The 14,627-nt window shown below is 41.3% G+C and overlaps 2 protein-coding genes across 3 annotated transcripts in view; one reads left to right on the top strand and one right to left on the bottom strand.

Moving 5' to 3' along the window:
- mtmr7 (myotubularin related protein 7) overlaps window positions 1-6,768 on the top strand; it is a 110,999-nt gene extending 104,231 nt beyond the window's left edge. The window contains exon 14 of the mRNA XM_033029319.1: window positions 5,210-6,768. Coding sequence (XP_032885210.1) covers window positions 5,210-5,563 — 354 coding nt within the window. The 3' untranslated portion in view covers window positions 5,564-6,768. The remainder of the gene's footprint in view (window positions 1-5,209) is intronic.
- Window positions 5,079-14,627, bottom strand: part of vps37a (VPS37A subunit of ESCRT-I) — a 49,125-nt gene continuing 39,576 nt past the window's right edge. Inside the window, exon 12 of one of the 2 annotated variants that reach the window (XM_033029340.1) lies at window positions 5,079-5,576. The gene's annotated coding sequence lies outside the window, so the exon portion shown is untranslated. Of the gene's footprint in view, window positions 5,577-7,968; window positions 8,343-14,627 lie in introns of those variants that run through there. The other variant, XM_033029332.1, reaches the window with a different exon arrangement.

Raw genomic sequence — 14,627 nt, 5'->3', positions numbered from 1 at the left:
TTCCTGGGCGTGCACATCTCTGAAGATCTTTCCTGGTCCGAGAACACTGATGCAATTATTAAGAAAGCACATCAGCGCCTCTACTTCCTGAGAAGATTACAGAGAGTCGGTTTGTCAAGGAGGACTCTCTAAATTCTACATGTGCATAGTAGAGCATGCTGACCGGTTGCATCATGGCTTGGTTCGGCAACTTGAGCGCCCTGGAGAGGAAAAGATTACAAAAAGTAGTAAACACTGCCCAGTCCATCATCGGCTCTGACCTCCCTTCCATCGAGGGGATTTATCGCATTCGCTGCCTCAAGAAGGCTGGCAATATCATCAAGGATCCACACCATCCTGGCCACACACTCCCTGCTACCTTCAGGTAGAACGTATAGGAGCGTGAAGACTGCAATGACCAGGTTCAGGAATAGCTACTGCCATTGGCTCGGACAAAACTCTGAACATTAATAGCCCATTATCTGTTATTTGCACTTCATCAGCTTATTTATTCATGTGTGTATTTACGTATATAATGGTATACGGACACACTGATCTGATTTGTAGTCAATGCCTACTATGTTCTGTTGTGCTGAAGCAAAGCAAGAATTTCATTGTCCTGTCAGGGACACATGACATAAACTCTCTTGACTTGACTTGACTTGACTTGACTTGACTTTCCCCAGGGCGAAAATGTCCAACACTAGAGAGCATCGCTGTAAGGTGAGAGGAAGAACGTTTAATGAAGATTTGCGGAGTGAGTTTTTGTATAGAGCGTAGTGAGGGCCTGATTCAATACTTTATTGTTGCATGTATCTAGATATACTGAAATGCTTTGTTTTGCATACAACCTGGTAAAATCATATCGCACCACCTCTAGAATGCATTGCCAGGGTTGATGGTGGAGGCAAATACTGTACGATTGTGGAATTTAAGAGGCTTTTAGATTAGTACATGGAAACACAGGGAATAGATGAATATGGATCATGTGCGGGCAGATGAGAGCAGTTCAGCATTATATTCGGCACAAATATCGTGGGCCAAAGGGCCCATTCCTATGCTGTATGTTTCTATGTTCTGTGAATCCAGAGCACGGGGGTAAATTGGATCAGAAATCGCTTGGTAATAGAAGGCAAGAGGGTGTATTTGGAAGGATGTTTCTGTGATTGGATGTTGGTGACCACTGGTAGGGATTGCTACCAGGATCATTGCTGTGTTTTATATACATGATGTGGATATATGGATGTGAATGTCGGAGTTATTTAATTAATAAGTTTGCAAATTATATGAGGACAGTGACATTGTGGATGGTGATAAAGGTTGGCTCCAGAGTGAGATAGTTCATTTGGTAATTTGGCCAGTGAAATGGTGGATAATTTAATCCTGAAAAATGTAAAGTGGTACATACATGATGTACACAATAAATGATAGGACCTTTGGAAGCACCAAGGGACAAAAGGACCTTGGTATTCACATGCAAAGTTGACTGAAGACAGCAACACAGCTAAAGGGGTGAAGAAGGCACATTGCCTAGACCAAGTCCTTGTTCTCTACTCACTCACTATCCATGAATCCATGCACGTGTGTGTTTGCTGTGTCTTACTGGCAATATTGGTAAGCATGGCGATATTTATGCGGAACCCTTCCCTGGTGTGTTTAGTGAACGGTTTTGCCATGTGGTGGATTTCTTTGCTGCAAGTAGTGAAATATCAATAGTTGGTGTGCATCTGGAGTCAGGATCTGGAATGCGGGTATGTTTACAACCGAGCCTAGGTCTGGAGTGTGGGGTAAATGTATGAAGCACCAGAAATCAGCAACTTAAGTAGGGTTATGGCTTGAGCTGGAATGCATGAATGCTTCAGATTGTTCTCCCTTGATCTGTGGGGTTTTGGTTGCCATCGATGGGAAATCAGTGCCCCAATTCCTTGTGTAATACAAGGATTTGGTTGACTTGCCTTTATTAGTTAGGACATAGAATATAAAGGGAACAAGGTTATGGTACAACTTTATGAATACTTAAATTAGGTTACAGCCATTATTACTGTGTGCAGTTCTGGTCACCACACTTCAGGAAGGACATAAGTAAAATGTATTTATGAATGTATAAACAATCATTCCCTCCATCACTGGCACACTCCAGCTATATTGTGTAATATCTCCAAAATGTACTCCAGTACCTCTCCCAGGCTATTTCACAACACACACACAAACCCACCTACCTCTAAAGACAAGGGAAACAAGGTCATAAACATCACCACCTGCAGGTTTTTACCAAGTCGCACACCATCCTTCGTGTTGTAATTCCACTATTCCCTCTTTGCCATTGTAGTACAGCCTGGAACTCACTGGCAAAAATCACAAGAGTAACAGCAGGACTAAAGTCATGTCAGACGGTGGCTCACCCGCACCACCTTCAGGACAATCGGGGATAGACATAAAGGCTATCCCTGCCTGCAAGGCTCACATCCTTTAAAGTGAGCTTAAAACAAAAGCTAGTTCCTGTATTTTTCACCAACATGCCACTGTTCCCGTATAATTCTACGTCCTTTATTTTCTGCAAGGGAAAATTAATGTCAGTTCACTAAATTGTACGTTTAAATTACACCAAACTGAATCATCTTTGACCTTCCCTTCATGATTGCAGCTGAAATCATTAGCTATACCATTCCAACAGTAACATCTTTGAACAAGTCATTATCGTTACAGCTACATCACAGGGAATAATCTCATGAAAACAATCTCTGGATACTTTTAATGTAGGAAAATCCCCCAAGTATTTTACAGGTAGAAAGTGAACCAATGAAGATAAAGGGGAACCGTGGAGACTATTAACGAGCTGTGTAATAAACATAGCACCAGGACAGGCCCTCAGCCCAATGTGCTAAACATGATGCCAAGACCTACTCTTATCTACCAGCACATAATCCTTATTCCTCCATTGCCTGAACAATCCTTATTCCTCCATGTGACAATAAAAGTCCTTTGAAACCTTTGAATGTCCATATGCCTATCCAAAGTCTCTTAAATGTCACTATCTTATCTGCCTCAACCACCTCCAACTTCCAGCAGCAGCGACTTCCGGGAACTCACCACCCTGCGTGGGGGAGAAAATTGTCCCTCATATCTCCTTTAATCTTTGCCCTGACACCTTAATGTTTAATTGTCCCTCATATCTCCTTTAATCTTTGCCCCTCACATATTAATGTGTTATGTGTCATTCCTAACTGTCACTGTATGTCATGTTGTCACTTGCGGGCGGAGCACCAAGGCAAATTCCTTGTATGTGAATACTTGGCCAATAAACTTATTCATTCATTAAACCTGTGTCCTGATATTTCCATCCTAGGAAAAAGGTTCCTAGGATGGATTGTTTAACCAATCTATGCATCTCATAATTTTACATACTTCTATCAGGTCTCCCTTCAACCTCCATTGTTCCAGAGAAAGAGATCCAAGTCTGTCCAACCTCTTCCTGTAGTTGATACCCCATAATCCAAGCATCATTCTGCAAAGCCTCCTGTGCAGCCTTTCAAACCCACCACATTCTTCCTATAATAGGACAACCAGACCTGCACACAATACAGCAAATGCGACCAAAGTCCTATAAAGCTGCATCATGATTTCCTCTTATACTCAATGCCCCCAACAATGAAGGCACGTGTACCATATGCCTTCTTTTTAACATTCTATCTACTTGTGTTGCCACTTTCAGGGATTATGGATTTGGACCACAACATCCTTCTGCATAATGATAAGGTCTCACATAGATTAGTGGGCAAAATTAGGGCACAGGGTATTGGGGCTAGAGTGCTGACATGGATAGAAAATTGGTTGGCAGAAAGGAAACAAAGAGTAGGGATTAACGGGTCCTTTTCAGAATGGCAGGCAGTGACTAGTGGGGTACTGCAAGGCTCGGTGCTGGGACCGCAGCTATTTACGATATACATCAATGATTTAGATGAAGGGATTCAAAGTAATATTAGCAAATTTGCAGATAACACAAAGCTGGGTGGCAGAGTGAACTGTGAGGAGGATGCAATGAGAATGCAGGGTGACTTGGACAGGGGGTTGGGTGAGTGGGCAGATGAAGTTTAATGTGGATAAATGTGAGGTTATCCACTTTGGTAGCAAAAACAGGAAGGCAGATTATTATCTAAATGGTGTCAAATTGGGAAAAGGGGAAGTACAGCAGGATCTGGGGGTCCTTGTTCATCAGTCAAAAATAAAGTAAGCATGCAGGTACAGCATGCAGTGAAGAAAGCGAATGGCATGTTGGCCTTCCTAACAAGAGGAGGTGAGTATAGGAGCAAAGAGGTCCTTCTGCAGTTGTATAGGGTCCTAGTGAGACCACACCTGGAGTATTGTGTGCAGTTTTGGTCCCCTAATTTGAGGAAGGACATTCTTGCTATTGAGGGAGTGCAGCGTAGGTTTGCAAGGTTAATTCCTGGGATGGCGGGACTGTCATATGCTGAAAGAATGGAGTAGCTGGGCTTGTATACTCTGGAGATTAGAAGGATGAGAGGGCATCTTATTGAAACATATAAGATTACTAAGGGTTTGGAGACACTAGAGGCAGGAAACATGTTCCCAATGTTGGGGGAGTCCAGAACCACCATTTAAGAATAAGGGGTAAGCCATTTAGAACGGAGATGAGGAAACACTTTTTATCAGAGTTGCGAGTCTGTGGAATTCTCTGCCTCAGAAGGCAGTGGAGGCCAGTTCTCTGAATACTTTCAAGAGAGAGCTAGATAGGGCTCTTAAAGATAGCGGAGTCAGGGGATATGGGGACAAGGCTGGAACAGGGTACTGATTGGGGATGATCAGCCATGATCACATTGAATGGCGGTGCTGGCTCGAAGGTCCGAATGGCCGACTCCTGCACCTATTGTCTATAATAGAGGGTTCATACAATAGGATAAATGTGCGCAACAAAAAGTTCATAAAAGTAAGGAAATGGAAGGAAAGGGCATTTAATATTGGAAATTGGGGGTCAATAGTTTAGTAATAGGTTCAATGGCAAAATTAGAGAAAAAAGTGTGGACCTTTTGCAAATATGATTAATCTTGTAAAATAATTTAACATCAATGAAAAAAAGCAGATCTGCTCCCACGATTCTCTTTATTTAACATGCGATAAAATTATAATTCTTGTGCTTTCATTTGAACAGCTATTTGGTATTTAAAACTAAATAAAATCTTCCTTGACATGTAACTTTGATTATTTTTAACAGAAGTTAGAAATTCAAGATAAATCCCATCTGAAGAACAAAAGCGAGAAAACGAAACTTTCTCACAAAGTGGAGATTTCTGTTTCTGATCAACATTTAGCCAATACGCCTCAGGATTATACAAACAATGGCAGACCATTCACTTCTTGTAGCCCTTCACATGAAGATTTGGATTCTATCATTCTAACACACAGCATGAAGCATTCAGATACTGATCTTTCTGCTAACAGTGATCAGGAATCAGGAGTCGCTGACTTGAACTGCAGATCACCAAGTGGTGGTGACTACCTGTCGAGTGAAGAGGGCAACAAACACCTGTCAGAATACCCTGATGAAGCTGCCTTTGCTGTTGCCTGAGAAGCTGGTGCACCTAGTTAAAAAAGAACACTTTGCAAAGAGAAGGTGCAATTTACATTCTTATTATATGCCAGTATGTGAGACACTTGTAGATTTTTAGGATAGTTACAATTTATAGCTTCAAATCCCATCTTATCTTAAATATATAGGATATATATATAGTAATTACTCAAAGCAAGTAGTAAACCTTTTGATTGGAAGGAACAGAAAGCAGAGCATGATTTTTTTAAAAATCTATTTATTCCTCCAGCTCCTGTTTTATAAAGGGGGTCAAAATTGTTACATTTATGGTCAAGGCCTATGCAAGTTATAACACGGCAATCATTTAAAAATAAAATCTTTTTTGCCAGCACCGAGTTGCAAGGTGTTTCTTTTACTAGATTGCTCCAGTGAGGTTAATAATAGAAGCCAACGCATTCCTCACCAAGTCCATTGCAAGTGGCAGAAGGAATGACCAATCTGTTCAACCAAATCTTTTAAATCATGGACTCATTTCTTCAATCTCAGCAGTTCTGATGCTCAAAACGAGTCACTGGAGAAACCGGTAGTTGAAGGATTTTACTGCATGGCCTCCTTGCTGGCAAGGAAATAGAAAGCTAAAACCAAACGAGTTTTGTTTACTTTAAAAGGAATTGGGTAGAATGTATCCAGTTATAATTCGACTAACATGATCTAATTAATATTTTCTAGATTTCGTGTAACTATTGTCACAAGATGAATTGAATGAGAAATAATTGTAATTGTAGAACTCTAAATTTTCAGCTATTGTGTATGATTAGTGAATTATCCTTATATTCTTTATGATATTTTATTTCCTTTTCAACAAAAATGAATTTATTGAAAATGGCAGTGTCAATTTAAGAACATTCAGGTATATTTGCAAAATTTGGTCAATGCTAAATTAGCCAATATATGAGTTTCTTTAGGCCTCTCTCTTCAGAAAAAGAGTTAATTGGTTGATTTAGTTGACTTGGATAGGAATAAATAGCCCTAGAAATAAATGTTCTATTCCCCCCCCCCTCCCCCTTTCCAATTATTATATAATATATGTCCATCATTTGGCCTCACTATCTCCTGACTGTTCTCGTTTAGTTTTGAGATACAGGGTAGAAACACTCTTTGACCCACTGATTCCATGCCGACCAGCGATCACCTGTACACTAGTTCTATCCCACTAGGGACAACTTATAGAACCAATTAACCTCCAAACTGCACATCTTAAACTGGGATAAAACTGGAGCACCCAGAGAAAACTCACGTGGTCACAGAGAGTAGGTACAAACTCTGTAGACAGCATCCGTAGTCAGGATCAAACCCGGAGCTCTGGCGCTGTAATGCAGCATCTCTACCACTGCGCCACTGTGTTGTCTTGCATATATCTTTGGATAATAGTTTTTAAAACTCCAAGAAATTAGAGTCATACAGCACCGAAACAGGCCCTTTGGCTCAACTTGACTAATGGCCCATCTGCACTAGTTACACCGAACCGTCTAAACTTATCCTATACATGTACATATACACATTTATTTTAAATGTTGTTATCGTATCTGTCTCAACTACCCCTTCTGACAACTTGTTCCATATACCCACCACCCTCCAAATGAAAAAGCTGCCCATCAGGTTCCTAGTAAATCTTTCCCCTCTTACCGTAAACCTATATCCTTTCATTCTTGTTCCCCTGCTCTGGGTAAAAGACTGCGCATTTCCTTATCTATTCCCTTCATGATTGTATACACCTCTACAGGATCACCCCTCAGCCTCCTGTGCTCTAAGGAATAAAGTCTTAATTATGGATATTAATATATTTATTACATTTTCTTTAATAGTTACTTTCCAGCAAGTTTTATGTCCAAAGCATTATTAACCTATTGAGCCAACAGACAGTAGTATATTTTAGCGTTGCTCAAACCATTTTTTTTTCAAGGTGCTAACTATTTTAGTACTCTTAGTTTCAATATTAAGTCCTCTGTGTACTTTTTCTATTTGAAGCACGAATCATGAGCCTGCTTTGAAATCTCCGCATGTGTTAAGATTTGGTGTAGTGTTGGGATCTTATTCCTAATTTTAAGAAAATATGTTAAATATTTATGGTTTCAGACAATCCTGCTGCATCTCTCAACGTTCTGTAAATAAAATGTTATTGTAAAATACAATGATAAGCTTAATGTGCTAAGTAATACAAAAGTGAAAATTAAAGGATATAGCATATCTATCCTCAAAGTAAAACAAAATCTTTATGTGCAGTCTTTCTAACATGTTTGACGTTGAGAGATTACACTTCTGGAATTCCTGTCTCGAAAGGATATGCTGAATTAATGTATCTATGGAATGCCACAGCAATGTTGAATTTCCAAACTGAAAATTTCACCTTAATAAACTTCAACAGTGAAAATTGTGCAAATATATCATTAGTAAAGCAGCCATACGTTTATTAATAGACACAAAAACTGGAGTAACTCAGCGGGACAGGCAGCATCTCTGGAGAAAAAAATGGGTGACGTTTCGGGTCGAGATCCTTCTTCAGACATTTATTAATACTATATACATATTAAATATTGATTTCAAAAACTCAAGCTTCATATACAAATTTAACAGTATTAATAGAATATTGAAACCTAAAGTAGGAACAAATTTAAGTAATTTAGAAGCATTTTAATACTGGAAATTGTAAATTTACAAATCATTTCAAAAGATCTGCGTTTTGATGCAATTAATTTTCACACGGCAGGTTCAATGTATTCCATCTTGTCCAGTGCAAGCATCTCAATATCACATAAAGCTGTAGAGGAAATAAATAGCAGTTTCATCCAAGAGGATTAGATAATTTATTTAAAATATCACAAAGATTTGTAATTTTAGAGGTATTATTTCCTATAGGGAAAGGAAAAACATGCAAAGGTCACTGGGCCAGAAGCTACAGAATGCAGAGCTCGAACAACTATTAGCCCACGCTTATTTAGGTTGAAACCAAATTAAGACCTAAAGAGAGAGCTAATGGGAGCCTCTGGGACTAGTACATCTCAATTATTTATGCATCACCTTTCATATTGCTTTCAAGGTGCTCTCAAACAGCATACAGTGAGTGTCAAATTTTGAAGTGTAATATTATTGTAACATAAGATGTGTGAGGTCATTAGTTTAGGTTAGACATACAGTGGGGGAAACAGGCCCTCTGGCCCACTGAATCCACGCGGGCCAGCAATCACCCATACACTAGTCCCATCCTACACACTGGGAACAATTTACAGAAGCCATTAACCCAGTCAGGATTGAACCCAAGTTAGACACAAAAAGCTGGAGTAACTCAGCGGGACAGGCAGCATCGCTGGAGAGAAGGAATTGGTGATGTTTCGGGTCGAGACCCTTTTTCAGACACAAGTCTCTGGCGCTGTAAGGCAGTAACTCTATCGCTGTGTTACTGTGCTGTGCTAATGCATCGTAAAGCAGCAATGAGCAAATAACCACATGATCTGTTTTTAGTTATGTGTTGAATTTTGGCAGGAGGGCCAGGATTCATGTGCTCTTTAAAATAATGTATGTATTTTTCACCTACTTTGGAGAGTGGATGGTGCCTTGGTTTAATAACTCGCTCGAAAAATTGCACCTTCAGCCATGCAGCTCCTACAGTATTTCATTGGAGCTGAGAAAGTATCACTTAATGAGCAGCACCATTGTGGTAGGATATGCCAGATATACTGTGCTCAATCTTGTGCTGAAGTCAATCTGCAGATATGTCTGTAACTTGGCTATTCATGTGCAGTGGGTAGTGTAGCCTTTCATTCAGAGGAGTGATGGATGTTGGACATCCATGCTGGTCAATCCTCACAAAGCCAAGTAGGCAAGGGCAAAGTTTCTCTGAAACTGGTAAACATGCTAGCTGTGCCCATATCAAATTGTCTGGGTGCAATTGCAATGGGTCTTCTCAAATGAATAGGTGAAATCATTAACTATATCAAAGATAAGTAAAGCATTTCGGTTTACGTTTATTATTGTCACGTGTACTGAGGTACAGTGAAAAGCTTTGTTTTGCATGCTATTAAAACAGATCAATAGACAATAGGTGCAGGAGTAGGCCATTCGGCCCTTCGAGCCAGCACCGCCATTCAATTTTAATTTTTTTAAAATTTATTTAACCTTTATTTAACCAGGAGAAGTCTCATTGAGATTAAAAATCTCTTTTACAAGAGAGTCCTGGCCAAGACAGGCAGCAGCACAGTTCCACAGTTACAGACAATAATTTAAAAACAACAGAGAACATATAAATAGAGTCACAGTAGGTATGTTGCAAAGCCTACCTGAAGCGTCGTTGAAAATCTGCCGCTGCGGGTGTGCGCGATTTTGGCGCCGTTTAGAGGGGGCGGGTTTAAAACGCGATTTTCTCTAGGCTGTTCAAATCGAAGATGTTCAGCCTAGTTAATTATTAACGAAAAATCGCTGGAAGACCCCGTCGCAAAAGCTATTATTAGTTTTAAAGGCCTCGTATAATAGTTATAGTAGTTTAAAAATCAATCTCTAAACCCGCGACCGCCAGTAACCGCAGGGTCTCATAAAGCAAACCACAGAAGGTATGCTGTATATTTTTACATTAAAAAGGGCTTCTAAAGATCCCTTTATACAAAGTTTAATATTGCGAGTAGCTCATTTTGGCCCCATTATATCCCGCAGTATTTTTCTGGGCATTTGGGGCACAAATCTACCGCAATGTGAACGTTCTAAACCAGCGCGTTCCACAGGGACCCACTGGAAAGCTGATTTAAATGGGCATTTATTTACAGCAATTGAACACTGAATTCCTTCCATTTGGCCTATAAATTAATGTAAATGAGATTTAAAAATCATGTTTTATTGTGAATTATTTGTGAATATTATTTGGACATTTAGGCTATTTAAAAATGTTAATCATTTATTAAGAAATGGATAGATGTTTAGATCTAGTAATTGAAGTCTGAAATTAGCTACAATTAGGTAACTAACTAATTATATGCTTTAATTTCAGGTCATCCAAGTAAGATTATTTTATATTTGTTTCAGAATGCTTCAATCTATGATAACTGAAAATTTCATTCAGTTCTCTTAATTTTTAAGAAAGTTATGGGCTTTTGACTGTTCACGATCACAGCTTTTTTGTTATGTCCATAGAAAATCAATAGGGAACAAGATGCTAATTTCCGAGTATGAAAATGGCCATAACTTTTTAAATACTTGAGATATGAAAGTGAATTAGGTGTCAAATTAAACTTATTTTTATGCTTTATCTGATGGGATAAATTACAGACTTGATTTTTAAAATCTCAAAATTTTGTAACATTGCTAGTCAGTCATAACATCATAAAACAAAGCATGTACAGACAGAAGAGCCCGCTTCAACATCATTAAGAAGGGATTTAAATCTGTTTATAGAAACCAGCTCCTTAAATTTCAGTTCATTCTGCAGCTGGTTCCATGCGAAGGGAGCAGCATAACCAAATTCCCTTTTCCCGCCTCCACTGCCCTCTGAGGCAGAGAATTCCACAGACTCACCACTCTCTGTGAGAAAAAGTGTTTCCTCGTCTCCATTCTAAATGGCTTACTCCTTATTCTTAAACTGTGACCCCTGGTTCTGGACTCCCCCAACATCGGGGACATGTTTCCTGCCTCTAGCGTGTCCAAACCCTTAACAATCTTATATGTTTCAATGAGATTCCCTCTCATCCTTCTAAACTTCAGAGTGTACAAGCCCAGCTGCTCCATTCTCTCAGCATATGACAGTCCCGCCATCCCTGGAATTAACCTTATAAACCTACGCTGCACTCCCCCAATAGCAAGAATGTCCTTCCTCAAATTAGGGGACCAAAACTGCACACAATACTCCAGGTGTGGTCTCACTGGGGCTCTGTACAACTGCAGAAGGACCTCTTTGCTCCTATATTCGATTCCTCTTGTTATAAAGGCCAATATGCCATTAGCTTTCTTCACTGCCTGCTGTACCTGCATGCTTACTTTCATAGACTGATTTACAAGGACCCCCAGATCCCGTTGTACTTCCCCTATTCCCAACTTGACGCCATTTAGATAGTAATCTGCCTTCCTGTTTTTGCTACCAAAGTGGATAACCTCACCTTTATCCGCATTAAACTTCATCTGCCATGCCTGCCCACTCTCCCAACCTGTCCAAGTCACACTGCATTCTTATGGCATCCTCCTCACAGTTCACACTGTCACCCAGCTTTGTGTCATCTGCAAATTTGCTAATGTTACATTGAATCCCTTCATCCAAATCATTGATGTATATTGTAAATAGCTGCGGTCCCAGCACCGAGCCTTGCGGTATTCCACTAGTCACTGCCTGCCATTCTGAAAGGGACCCGTTAATCCCTACTCTTTGTTTCCTGTCTGCCAACCACTTCTCTATCCATGTCAGCACTCTACCCCCAATACCATGTGCCCTAATTTTGCCCACTAATCTCCTATGTGGGACCTTATCAAATGCTTTCTGAAAGTCTACGTACACTACATCCACTGGCTCTCCCTTGTCCATTTTCCTAGTTACATCTTCAAAAAATTCCAGAAGATTAGTCAAGCATTTCCCTTTCGTAAATCCATGCTGACTCGGACCGATCCTGTTACTCTTATCCAAATGTTCGGCTATCTCATCTTTTATAATTGACTCCAGCATCTTCCCAACCACCGATGTCAGGCTAACTGGTCTATAATTCCCTGTTTTCTCTCTCTCCCGCCTTTCTTAAAAAGTGGGATAACATTAGCTACCCTCCAATCCACAGGAACTGATCCCGAGTCTATAGAACATTGGAAAATTATCACCAATGCATTCCACGATTTCTAGAGCCACTTCCTTAAGTACCCTGGGATGCAGACCATCAGGCCCTGGGGATTTATCAGCCTTCAGTCCCATCAGTCTATCCAACACCATTTCCTACCTAAGGTGGATTTCCTTCAGTTCCTCCGTCATCCCAGATTTTCTGGCCGCTACTATATCAGGAAGATTGTTTGTGTCCTCCTTAGTGAAGACAGATCCAAAGTACTTGTTCAACTCATCTGCCATTTCCTTGTTCCCCATAATAAATTCACCTTTTTCGGTCTTCAAGGTTCCAACTTTGGTCTTAACTAATTTTTTTCCTCTTCACATACCTAAAGAAGCTTTTACTATCCTCCTTTATATTCTTGGCTAGCTTACCCTCGTATCTCATCTTTTCTCCCCGTATTGTCTTTTTGGTTATCTTCTGTTGTTCTTTAAACATTACCCAATCCTCTTGCTTCCCATTCATCTTTGCTATGTTGTACTTCTTTGCTTTAATTTTTATACTGTCCCTGACGTCCCTTGTCAACCATGGTCGTTCATTTCTCCCCTTGGAATCTTTCTTCCTCCTAGGAATGAACTGATCCTGCACCTTCTGTATTATTCCTAGAAACACCTGCCATTTTTGTTCCACTGTCATCCCTGCTAGCGTATCTTTCCAGTCAACTTTGGCCAGCTCCTCCCTCATGGCCCCATAGTCCCCTTTATTCAACTGCAACACTGACACCTCTGATCTACCCTTCTCCCTCTCCAATTGTAGATTAAACCTGACCATGTTATGGTCACTACCTTCTAATGGCTCATTAACCTCGAGGTCCTTTATCAAATCTGGTTCATTACATAACACCAAATCCAGAATTGCCTTCTCCCTGGTAGGCTCCAATACAAGCTGTTCTAAGAATCCATCACAAAGGCACTCTACAAAGTCCCTTTCTTGGGGTCCAGTACCAACCTGATTTTCCCAGTCTACCTGCATGCTGAAATCTCCTATAACAACCACAGCATTACTTTTGCTATATGCCAATTTGAACTCCTGCTTCAACTTATGTCCAGGCTACTGTTTGGGGGCCTGTAGATTAGTCCCATTAGGGTCTTTTTACCCTTACAATTCCTTAGGTCTATCCATACTGACTCCACATCTCCTGTTTCAATGTCACCCCTTGCAAGGGACTGAATTTCATTCCTCACCAACAGGGCAACCCCACCCCCTCTGCCCACCTGTCTGTCTTTTCGATAGGAGGTATACCCTTGAATATTCAGTTCCCAGCCCTGGCCCTCTTGCAGCCATGTCTCAGTAATTGCCATAACATCATACTTGCCAGTTTCTAACTGAGCCTCAAGCTCGTCCACTTTATTCCTTATACTTCACGCATTCATATACAGCACTTTGACCTCCATATTCACTTCCCCCCCTCACACCGCTTGTAATTGGCCCCGACCTTACTCTGTTGTTCCTTCTTGCGCTTTCCTTCCCATTAATTCGAGAATCTTTTGTAATTTTTCCTGTAGTCACTTCCCCTTCAACTCCATCTTTATACTCCCAATTTGTCAATCAGAAATGTTATATATGAATACAACCAACTCAAACTTAAGTACAATAGATGGAGCAAAGGGGAAGATAGAGTGTAGAATATAGGGACGTTGTACGGCAGTCGAGGTCACGACCCGTGACCCGTACTGTTGCCATGCAACGCCTTCTGGAGTACAAGCGGTGAACGTCAGGTAAGCACTTACTATGGCTTCCAGTACGACGGGCCTATCTTCTGTCCCAGCATCCGGACTCCACGCTGTCTGGTTCCACACTCGAGGACCCCGGGCCGTCTGTCCCCGCGGCCAGTGTTTGCCGGCTGAAAAGCGGCGGCAGGGCTACAGACAGCTCGGCACCCGGCACCCAGGGGGGTGTGTGTGTGCGTGTGAGAATCACCCGGTGTGGACATTGGGGGTGAATCACCCCATGTGTGGGTCGGGGTCCGGGGGTTGGGGTGAATCACCTGGTGTGGGTGTTGGGAGGTGAATCACCCCGTTTGGGTCGGGGTCCGGGGGGGGGTGAATCACCCCGTTTGGGTCGGGGTCCGGGGGGGGGGGTGAATCACCCCATGTGTGGGTCGGGGTCCGGGTGAATCACCCCATGTGTGGGTCAGGGTCTGGGGGTCGGGGGAGGTGAATCAACCCATGTATGGGTCGGGGTCCGGGTGGATGAATCACCCCGGTGTGGGGGTCGGGGTCTGGAGGTCGGGGGAGGTGAATCATCCCATGTATGGGTCGGGG

Source organism: Amblyraja radiata, chromosome 1 (genome assembly GCF_010909765.2).
Source record: "Amblyraja radiata isolate CabotCenter1 chromosome 1, sAmbRad1.1.pri, whole genome shotgun sequence".
Taxonomy (NCBI): domain Eukaryota; kingdom Metazoa; phylum Chordata; class Chondrichthyes; order Rajiformes; family Rajidae; genus Amblyraja; species Amblyraja radiata.
The sequence above is the reverse complement of the archived record's forward strand: the minus strand, read 5'-3'. Positions and strand labels throughout refer to the sequence as shown.